The sequence below is a fragment of the Cavia porcellus genome, unplaced genomic scaffold (assembly GCF_034190915.1).
Source record: "Cavia porcellus strain 051 isolate PalLab524CR breed Dunkin Hartley unplaced genomic scaffold, mCavPor4.1 scaffold_1, whole genome shotgun sequence".
In the NCBI taxonomy this organism is placed as follows: domain Eukaryota; kingdom Metazoa; phylum Chordata; class Mammalia; order Rodentia; family Caviidae; genus Cavia; species Cavia porcellus.
In genome coordinates, this window is record NW_026947484.1 from 173,720,861 (window position 1) to 173,732,038 (window position 11,178).

The following is an 11,178-nucleotide window of genomic DNA, read 5'->3' on the forward strand; positions in this document are numbered from 1 at the left end:
CTTGGAGCAGGCTAACGAGTTGCAATCTGCTACCGGGAGGGAGGTGACACTTCTCCTGACTCTTCCCCTGCCATGTGGCTTTGGGAAGAATACAGGAAGTAATCCCTGTCCTTTGGCAAAGCATGTGGGCGTCTGACCATGGTCTAGCCAGGTCATATCCGCCCGCTAATTACGTTGGCGGGGCTTTCAAGAGCAAAAGAAGGGTTTCCAGAGTGTTTATGGAAAGGCCTCCTGACCTTGCCTCTCCCGGGTCACTTGATCTCCTTCAGCTGGTGGAGCTGCCAGGGTCTGCGGAAGCTGTTCTGGCTCCCAGACTCAAGCTCTGCAGGGAGGCAGAGGCTGCTACCGGAACGTCAGTGTGGGTCAGGGCCTCAGAACCCCTGTGCTCAGTGCTCGCTGCCTAGTCGCTAGGTGCAAGGGCCATGCTGGAGTCTGAACACAGCAGTTGGCACTTGCTGCCTTCAGGTGACAACTGTGAGATCAATGGATGGATGGAGGGAAGGAGGGAGGGATGGATGGGTAAAGTACATGGATGGGCAAATAGACAAAGGATAGATGAATGGATGGCCAGGCTACCATCCATTCAGGGGAAACTGAAGCCCTGTATGTTGCCAACATGGCCTAATGGTTCCATATCAGGATCTATGGTTGAGAGCCTGACCTGTGAGCCCGGACCCTGAGCCTGAGTGTCTTCCACCCACACAATAAAATGGGGCGATGAAGAGTGCCTACATCCTAGGGCTGGAAGGAAGAAATGATTGTCCTCCTCACTGTCCTCATGCAAGATCTGCATCAGGTAAGTCTGCACCCGACTCTCCTCCAGGCTCTTGGACCTCAGTTTCCCTGCCTGCAAGGCAAGGGAGCGGGGCCAGTCCCGGAGAGGTGTTAGCAGTTTAGAAGGACACTGTAGCGCCCAGCTTTGGTGTCAATCACTGCTGGCTGGCTTGCGGGTAAGACCCGGCTCTTCCCTAGGGCCCATGGGCTTTTCATGCCACTTCCGGCTTCTCCTCCCCATTCTTTCTGCTACCTCTGCCTACTCCTAGGTTCTAAGTTAAAATAAATCACTGATTATGGATTCCCTTAGTAATAATAGATTTAACATGTTTTAATCACTGAAACCCTCTTATTATCCTGAAATGCTATGCACTATAAACAAGAGAAAATGGGAGAAGCCCCTTGGTTGGAGAAGAGGTGGAGGCTGCTCCATTTCCCTTCATCCCACCTTGCCAGCCCTGAGGGCCCTCAGGTCCATGGACACCACAGCTGGCCAGGAATGGGATCCCCCATCATCCTTTGTAGCACCTCTCAAAGCTAAAGGCCAGCCAGTTTCCAGGGACCCCCAAAGACCATCTGCAACGAAGGGGGCCAAGCTCCAAACTCCAACACCTGGAGCTGGTGTGAGCCACTGACCCCCAGGGCCTGCAGGGAGAGGAATGGACTAGAGTTGTCCAAACTGTGTAAGTCAATAAAGTGATTAGTAACAAGAATAAAAATAAACACTGCTTTGCATGCCTTTTTCTCCTCAACCCTCTCAGCAATCTATGAGGCAGGAACTCTATTATCACACCCTACACATCAGTTAGATACAATAATGTGATCAAGACCATGCAGCTTATAAAAGGCACAGCTGGGCCTGGAACCCAGGGGCCCTAACTCCTAGATCTGTTTTTAGACACTGCGATACTGCTCTGGAGCCGCCCAGATTCACTGGAAGGCAGAGTGGAGACACTTCCAGAATCCCGCTGCAGGGAAGAGATGGGGGACAGGGAATGAATGCAGCCCAGAGCCAGGACGGAAGGGCCCAGCCAGCTGGCCCCAGCAAGATCCCTTTATTACATAAACCTGGCTTTGCACAGATGGGCCCTCCCCTGCCCCCTCTGCCTGACTCAGGACTCTGGACAGCTGTTCACCTACTTTGTGAGGGAAACAGCAAACTCGGAAAATATGACATTTGCCCAAAATGTTGTTGGGCAGCAGAAGTCTCTTCCGGGCACAGCCCTCCCCTCCCAGGGGCCCAATCCCTGCCCGGTGGCCAGGTCAGGCCACGGGGACTCCCGGAGTGCTGCCTGCCCCAGAACATGGCAGGCGTGGAGGGGAGGAGAAAGACGGCTATTTTAGGAGTCATTGTGGCCGCTTGACAAGCAGATGTGGGAGAGGCTTCGATTTCTATGGGCAGCTGTACAACCAGCTCACAGCTGCCCTGGCCCCCAGGGTGGCTCCTTGAGGACAGGCGGGAAAATCAGGCTATCATGGGAAGGAACGGGGTGGGGGGTTTCCAGGCCTGGCCAAGGTCAGAGTCTCCTCTGTACAGTTCTTAAGGTACCCACTGAGAGTGCCCCTCGAACAAACAGAAACAACTGATCTTGTAACCTTACTGTGCTGTGTCCCAATAGGAACGTAAGGACAGCCTTTGTCCATTTCTGCCTCAGCCCTTCCTACCCCGCACAAAGCTCTATGCCCAAAGGGAATATGCCAGTGACCAGCTCCATTCCCCTCATGGGCAAACAGACTGAGCTGCAGCGACCCCGGATGTCTGCTGCTCCAGTGAGGTCTTGGGCTCCTTCCGCCCTCCTTTGTCCCCCCTGGACAAAGAGAAGAGAGAGTTACCTTTAGGAGCTCCTTGGGTGGAGGCCAGGTGACAGGCGAATGAGACTAAGATCCAGGCGAAGAGAAACCCCCTAGAGACAGGCAGACACAAGCACACATGGCATCAGCTTCCATCCCTTGAGCCCAGATCCGGCTGTGGGAGCTGTAGTGACGGCCCAGCCCAGGCTCGCCCCACTCTCGCCCACAGGGAAGCAGTAGGTGGGAGGCAAGGTGCAGCCTCCAGGAGCCCCTCTGAGCCGCCCCGCTCTCAAGATGCCCCCAGGCCTCCAGGCACAGCTCTGGACTGGGACCTGTATGCATGGTAACAGGATGACACCATGCTTCACAGATGGCTAAGCCAAGGTCACAGGACAGGAAGCTGCAGCCAGAAAGTCCTGTACTGCTGTTATGGTCCAGGGTCCAGTTCAAAATCTGGTGAGTCCTACCCTGGCAGGCCTCAGCCTTACCCACCTGCAGTATGACCTTGTGGTCCTGGGTCCCTTCCCAAGGATCCAGCCAATGAGCTACAGGAGTCCAACAGTCAAAGAAGACCCCCTACCCAAAGCCTGCACTGTGCCACAGCAACTACCCACCTGCTTAATGCTGATGGAAATGGAAGGAAAAAAAAGAAGGGAGACCCTTGGGAGCAGGGAAGCCCCAGGTTGAAACCCGGCCCTGAGCTTCCAGTTATGTGACCAGAGTGAGTTACTCAACCTCCCTGAGCCAGTCCATCCTCTACAGGCCCAAGACGAAATCAGCTCATGCAAGTTAAGGGCTTGGCCAGCCGCCACCCACAGAAGTGCTCCCTAGACAGTCACTCTGGGGCTAGGAAGGGTTAAGGCTCTGCTCAGTGGCTCCTGCCAAGATGGTCAGAGGCAAGGATCTGATTTCACCTTCCTGTGGCAGTAGCCACCGGCGACACCCGAATCCACCCAGGGCATCTGATCCCCAGGCGGGCAGAGGGGAGGGCGGCACGTGTCCAGAGATGGCTGGGACACAGGCAGGGAGAACTGTGCCAGGTGGGTGGTGCAGACAGCGAGGCTGTCCCCAGCGCTGGGCTGGCTCACTGCTGGGGACTCATGTAATCCAGGAAACCCAGGTTTGATGTCTGGAGCCTCGGGGTTCTTGCCAGGCTCCCTGAGTGCCTTGAAAAAGCTTAAGCTGTTACCTTCCCCTTCTTCCAAAAGTAACAGCAGTTAGAATCAATAGCCTGGTGTCTTGGGTGCTGGGGAAGACCCTGGCGTTCACCTGCCACAGCCAGCCTTCCCTCCTGTATGCTCCTGTATGCATGGGCTCAGAGGACACCAGATGAAGTCTAAGCCAATTCTAGGAATCGCATTTGCCATGCCAGTGACTGGTTTAGGGATACACTGGTGACCCAAATGTGACCACAGTGATGTGAGTGATGCCTGTCAGTGAGGGGGAAGTGTTCCATAGTAACAGAGAGGAAGTTTTTCCCTTGCCTCTGAATTGTTAAGTGAGAACATACTGCTTGGAGCTGCTGCAGCTATTCTGTACATATGGGGTAACAAATACACGAGGATAGCAGAATGGAAAAAGAATAGGTGTTTAATGACACTGCTGAGATGCTGAACCAATCACCTTAGTGCTGCTCTTTCTTGGGGCCTCTTATTATGCGAAGTCCTCTTACACTGTCTAAAGCACATGGCCCTGTAAGTTCTGTTCCTAGGAGGATAAAGTAATAACTGAAAAGGTCCTCAGGTGCTACTGATGGCCCCTCAAAAGCCTTCTCTAGGAACTGGGCCTTTGCACATACTACTCCATCATCTGGACAGGACTCTGCCCAGTCAGTTCCTATGTGGCCATCCTGCCCAGCTCTGCTCCACTGTGTATCACTGCTGTGATCACTATTTCCCTTTCTAGACAAAGCCCTCCAAAGACAAAGATATATTCCTGTTTACTCTTATAATCTCAGTATAATCTCAGTATTGTATATGGAAGATACACAATACACACCAAATAGATTGGGGGAGGGTCTTTCTGAAACAGGGTCTCACTATGCAGTTCAAGCTGGCCTTGAACTCACTTTGTTGTCCAGGTTGTTCTTGAATTCACAGCAATCCTCCTGCATCAGCGTTCCAAGTACTAGGATCATAGACACACCACCACACCTGGTACCCAACAGATTTTTGCAAGGTGAATATTATCTGATGCTACAGGACACTCTAAAATTGCCCCCAAAGCCTTCTTCCCAGGTACAATACCTCTGCCCCCCCCCCCAAAAATAACCTCTCAGCCCCTCATCTCTCCAACCTGAGCCAGGCCTTCAACTCTCTCCAAACCACTAAAGGTCAGACAGCCATCAGCCCCAGGGATGCCTGGCGTGAAGGCGGAGCTGACCCCTCTGCATGACCTGCCTGTGGGAAGCTGAGGCTGCTCCCGTGGGCTGCGCAGAAATAACGGGCAGCTTTGTTTAGCAACTTGACAAACAGAAAACTGAGGCCCAGGGGGCAGGGTCTCCCTCAAGGTGGCCCTGGGCATCGTCCTTCAGCCCCGTTCCCTACATGGCGATGCCCAGGAGACTGACCAGGAATAGCAGACCCTCACCCCCACTTTTGACCTTGCTTATTCCCGTCAGCTTGCTTCAGTTCCTTATTTGTGCAGAAACATAACAGGACTGGCACACTATCCTCTCTTTTTCCTGACGGTCCTAAGTACCAAAAAGACATTAATTCATGTAGTTTGGGGGATTTTTGTTTAATAGTTTATGGATGGCAATGGAATATTTTTTTACTCCTTTCTTGGAAAAATGGAATGCAACTATTTTCTGATATATAAAGTTCTCCAGTCTTATAAATAAATCATTCTAGTTATCACTTGATAACTCCAAACTTCTCAAAAGCTCTGAGAAGTCCTGCAAGGAAGAAATCAGCTATCCTTCCTGTCCATCAGCAGTCCCCAAATCTAGAGGACTAGGGACTCATTTTTCCTGAGATCACCTCCTCAGAAGGCACTGCCGCCACCCTCCCCCATTCCTCCAGAGCCATCAGTTCCCAGCACAGCCCTCAGCCCTGGAGTCCACACCTACCCTGTTCAGGATGCTTCCCAGGTAAGAAAGACAGGGCAAATGAACCATGAATGCTTTCGTGGTCAAAGCAGCAATCAGAGAAAAGTATTTCAAGTTCCCAAAGGTCAGGGCAGGAAGATGCAGAGGTGGAATCTAATCTTGTCTTCAGGGTAGCTTCCAGACACCACAGCTTCTAGCCTGACAATTTCAGCCCCAACTCCCTGTTACCAACAGATGCGCCACCCCTACTCATTCACCTCCACAAACACAACTGACCTTCGTAGAGCAGGATTCTGGGTGCGTCTGACCCTCAAACTGCCCAAGAACAGAGCCAGGGCCCGGATTATTTTCCCACCATTTCTTTGGAGAAATAGACCACTGAGGTCCACCCAGAGAAAGTGGCCTGTACAAAGAATGGGAGACTTGTGGGCTCTTCCTACTTGCTCAGCACAAGTCCCAGCTTTCCCCAGCAGGAATAGAGATGTCGGCCCGGGAGCCAGGGAACCATCTAAGTCAGCTCCAGGCCTGGAAAGTTGGCTCCTGGAGGGAGCCCTGCCTCTTCTTTCCTCTCGTTCCAATCCTGTTTAGGCTACTGCTAGTAATGTTTAGTGCCTGCGCTGGCTCAGGCTTTGTTCTGCTAATGTCTGTTTCACCACTGCCTCTTGGGCTTTGGCTGCATGAACCCAGGGCTCCAGAAGGAAGGAAGGGAAGACCAGGTCGGAAAGACCAGCGCACAGGGCCAGGGAGGGTAGAAGGCGGCTGAAATGGAAATCACAAGCGAGGGAACTTTGGAGACACACCCCTCCAAGATGGGGAGCCAGGCATTCTTGTTCCCTGCAAAAGGCCCCTTGCCAGCACATCCAATGTGACATTTGCTGTTTGGATGGTTTCTCTCCTACCCTTACCACCTGGAAACATACGTGTGTGCATGCATAAGCTCACACGTGTGTGCACACATACACACAATGCAAGGACCTGAAACAATCTGAACAGTCAGAGAGCACAGAGTCCAAATCCATTAGGAAGCCAGCGCTGGCACATACTTGGCTTCTCTCCCAGTGGGTGAGCTGAGATGGGGCCGGGTGGGAGTCACAAAGAGGTGGACCTATCCCGCCTACCTCTGTGGCCAGCCAGACCCCATCTGGGCCAGTGACCATACCCAGATCTTTCTTTACACCTTATACCTCCTCCACTGGACAGGGACAGGGACAGAGACAGGTCATCTGTCTGGGCAGGATGCAGTCCATTGACTCAGACACCCATAAGTAATACAAATAACAGCTGCTGTTTATTGAACACTTTCTACATGGCAGGTACTGGTCAAAGCCCTTTGCAAGAATGCTCTGAGAGTGAGCCCTCAGGAAACCCTGTTAGCCGGGCACAGACATGCCCATTTTGTGGATGACAAAAAGAACCAGAGAGGCGAGATGCCTGCCCAAGTTCCTCCTCATCGCATGCTTGTGTTGGCCTGGCTGCAAAGGTCTCGTTCTCTCTGCCTGAAGCCTCCTTCACCCTGATGGGAGCCCACAAGCCTGCCATCCTCTACTACCAACTGATGGGCACTTCTGTGTGCCAGGGCAGGCCATGAGGTGTCAAGAGGGTCCCTGGAATCAGAGGGACACAGGGATCAGAGAGAATCTGCCAACAAAACAACAGGGGAGTTTGCTCAGGAAGCAGCCAGTGACATTTCCAGGAGAGGCCCCTTCCAATCCACCCACATGGGGTGAGAGAGCACAAAAGAGGGAAACTTTCTGGGCACAGGGAAGGCAGGAAAGGCCAGCAGGGGCCAGAGGGCCTAGAGAAAAGGTCTCAGGGCAAAGCTGCAAGGCAAGCCAGAGCCAGAGGCACAGCATCTGGGCAATACAAGGTCAAGGAGGCAGGAGAAGACAGACTGCACCTCCAGGCAGCGTGACTGCCCACTTGCCCAAAGCTAGAGCCCCACATCGGGGTGCCTGCTTGGCTCCCTTCCTCAGCCCAACCGCTGGCATCTGCCCTGGCACAGGGTCTTTTGGAGAAAGTGAGTCAGCACTGTGCTCGCTGGTGTGCGAAGGGAGTGGTGGTGGGGTGGGGGAGACCTCAACCAGCGAGCTTTTTCCAAGACATGGGGAAGGGGGGCATCATCCCCCCATTCCAGCTCAGAGGGGGTAGGGCGCAGTGAGGGAGGTGGAGCTGCGGCCCTGACCAGCCTCTGAGGAGAGCCCTGGAGTCCCCACAGATTGGAAAGATGGCAAAGACAGAAAGTTCTGCAGGAGCCTCAGTCTGCCAAGCTCGGGGGCGGGGGTGGTGGTGCTCCCCTCCTGGCTCTGTCCCACGCACACCCACGCGCAGTGGCCGGTTCTCCCGCACTCTCTTGTCTCCCAAATTGTGCACCGGCCGGGATTCCCAGCCTGGGCGCCAGATCCACGCTGAGAGAGGGAGATTCCCCGGCCCTCTCCGTTACCCCCCCACGCCCCCCCCCCACCCCCGCCTATTTGAAAGACCAGAGGCCGGACTCTGGACTCTCCAGGGCCTGTCTGCTCTGACATACTGCTTTCTGGCTCCTCTCACTTCCCGGGAAAAGCTGGGAAACACCAACACACTCAGACCCAGGCAGAGCACACGGGCAGAGATTTCCAAAAATGTGGGACTTGCTGAGCCACACAGACACTGAGCCAGGAGCAAAACTTCGGTCTTGGAGACCTAGAAATTTGCGCACAGACTCAAAAGAACAGATGGAACCGGAGAATACTGAATAGGGACATGCAGACACCGAAACACTGCGAGACAGCTCCACACTCGGAAACCCCCCTTCCCCCAGGCATCCCAAAGCTCCTCTCCATGCGGACACTCGGCTGGGGCGAGGGGAACCTGCCCCTACTCGAGCCCGGGGCTGGCTGGGCACCGACCCTTCCAAGGGGTCCCGGCAGGTCAGCCCCGCGCGGCGCTGCGCGGTGCAGCAAGGCGGGCAGCGCTCGCCAACCTTGGCCCCACTGGGGGCGCAGCCCGGGTTAACCCTTGGCATCCCGCCTCGTGGGGGCACCGGAAGGGACAGGAAGCGGACGCTACTCTGGAGCCCCAGCCCTCTGCAGATGGGAGCCGCTGTTAGCTGGGGAGGGAGCGTCCCGGAGCTCTTACTCACCCCCCGCGTGCCGCCGCCTCCGCCGCCGCTGTGCCTCGGGCCCCCCGCGCCGATCCCGCTCCCATGGCAGGCCCCTACTTCATGCTCCCGAGCCCGGGGGGCAAGTGTGGGCGCGCCCCATGGGGCCGCCAGCCCCCCGCCCCGCCGCGCCAGGCCGGCTCAGAGCGCGAGGCCCCCGCGCCCCCCGCGCAGCCACGCGCCCAGAGGCGCCCCAGCGGGCGGGCAACGCAGCCGGGAACCCTCGGGCGCCCGCGCCAGGCCCATGATCCCAGGAGTCCGGGAGCCGCGCTCGCCCCTGCCTCGCTCTCTTTCTGCTTCCAACGAAAAGGAAAAAGCAAGAAAAAAAGAGATGATCAAACTTTGGAGGCGGGCCGCTGGCAGTCCCTGAAGGCAGAGCGAGGCCGGGCTAGGGCGCGCGGAGGGCGGTGGAAGCTGCCTCCCCGCCGGCCTGGGGGAGGAGAGGAAAAGGAAGGATTTGGGGGAAATGAAGGCGATTTAAAGTCTCGGCCCGCGCGGCAGCTCTCCACCTTCCCTCCTCCCCGCGCCGGGCCGCCCTCTGCTGCCCCTTGCTGCCCCCTGCCGGCCACAGCCGGGGAAACAGCTTCAGCGGGCCGGCGACAGTCCTGCCGGACACCCGCCCTCTGCTCCTGCTGAGGATGGTGAAACGAATTCCCCGAGACAAGGGATTGCCCAAGGGTGCGCAGTAATTGATCACAGTTCTGAGATGAGGCGCTTACCACTCTTGAGACGGGATTTGTGACTGGGGCTCGGGGGTAGAGAGTGCAAGGAAACAGATTCTACTCCTAAAAAAATCCCACAATGCCAAGGACAGAACTGGCACAGGAACTTGGTCTCTAGACTCCCTCGACAAACAGTGTCTGAAAGGCTAAGCAAGCCCCACTGAAAAGAGTGAGCTCCGAAACTCCCTAGAGAACGAAGTGGGTTGGTGTGTGAAGTGCTGGTCGCCCCTCCTCTCCCTTCTCCCTTAGGTCGGAAATAGGATTTAGCTCTCCACCCACGCCAGAGCCCACCAAAGATCCCGGGTTTGCACTCTGGAGCGCAGAACCACACATTTGACCCGCTGCAAACACTGGGCACGTACACACCTCATACACACACACACACACACACACACACACACACACACAACCCTCGCAGCCCCAAGACTAACTCCCTTCATCTCCACCTAAGCGCCTCATGCACGGCAAACAGATTCACACTCATTCACTTGTGCACACACACAATCGCCCACACCCACGCTTCCTCCATATTCAGACACACTCACATGTAGGTACAGCGACGTGCTTCTGGCTCGAAGAGAGGATTCTGCGCACACTCAGATAAATGCATGCACGCCAGCGCTTACACATGCACAAAAACACACTATCCTGGCCAGATCTCTCGAAACACACTTTGCACATATGCTTACATGCTCACACACTCCCACCATATACTCCAGGCGCACCACATACCCTCACACACAGCTCTCCACGAGTGTCCACCGCACATACACGTTCTCTCGTTCTCTCCCCCCCCCCCACCCCGCCGCTTCCCGTGTCTTTTTTACCCCAGGCTTATACCCACCGCTGCTTACGCGCACATCTTTACGCACACTGTAGTACTCAGAGCTCCAGGAGTCCCCGGAAACTTACTGGGTCCCTAAATGCGAGGCTGGCCGGTCAGTCCTTCCAGGGGCGCCTAACGGCATTTGTATTCATGGATCCCCGCAGCCCAGGCTCGGGCGCGGGGGCGGGGGTATGTGGTCCCCTTCGCTAAATGGGGCCCGGGCGCGCGAAGCGCAGCGGCACCGGGAGGGGCATGAGCGCGCGGGACTGCGCTGCCAACCCGGTTCGCCTACGCTCGAACTTCGGCCGCTCTGAGTTCTTGGGCTCCGCCGTGAGCTCCGGATGCTGGGGGCGGCTCATAGGTGCGGGGGACGCGGCGCCCGCCGGGCCTTTTGAAGTCTCCGCTGGGGGCGGGGAGGGGGCGCTGAAGGCAGCCTTTTAAACCGTGGCTGCACGCGGGCTCTGTGGAGCAAGGTGTCTGGTTTCAGCAAACTTTCGGAAAAGTCCCAAGCCAGAGAGGGGGAGGGAGGCTCATGGCTTTGCGCTGCTTCCTGCAGGGGGCAGAGAACCCGTGGCTGCCAGGAGGGAGGCTTGGCGTGGTGCTGAGACCCGCAGGCGGCTGGATGGCGCACACAGTCACCGCCGCCACTACCCTCAGCCCTGCATCTCCACCTCGGACCAGAGTTCCCAACCTCAGCGTAGAAGGCGTTCGGAGCAGTGGGGGAGCACCCCAAAACTGTAACTTGCTTGAGTTTGATGCTGTTCTTCTGGGTCGAGGACCACCAGTTTTTCTGGGCTTTTGATAAGTTCATGGCCCCTGAAAGTTGAGAATTCCTGTCCAGTCATAACTGATGTTTTTTGAGCCGCGTTATTTCTCTGTG

General features: G+C 55.9%; 1 protein-coding gene across 14 annotated transcripts in view; it reads right to left on the reverse strand.

The window, feature by feature from the left end:
• Col27a1 (collagen type XXVII alpha 1 chain) overlaps window positions 1-10,665 on the reverse strand; it is a 118,490-nt gene extending 107,825 nt beyond the window's left edge. For 3 of the 14 annotated variants that reach the window (XR_010051282.1, XM_063260251.1, XM_063260259.1), the window contains exons 1-2: window positions 8,733-9,283; window positions 2,608-2,678 (exon numbers count right to left, since the gene is read on the reverse strand). Coding sequence is in view for 8 of the 14 variants with exons in the window: in XM_063260251.1 (XP_063116321.1) it covers window positions 2,608-2,678; window positions 8,733-8,797 (136 nt within the window). In the remaining 6 variants the exon portion in view is untranslated. Of the gene's footprint in view, window positions 1-2,607; window positions 2,679-8,732; window positions 9,284-10,384 lie in introns of those variants that run through there. The other 11 variants (XR_010051283.1, XR_010051284.1, XM_063260272.1 and 8 more) reach the window with 6 other exon arrangements.
• Between the last annotated feature and the right edge of the window lie 513 nt (window positions 10,666-11,178).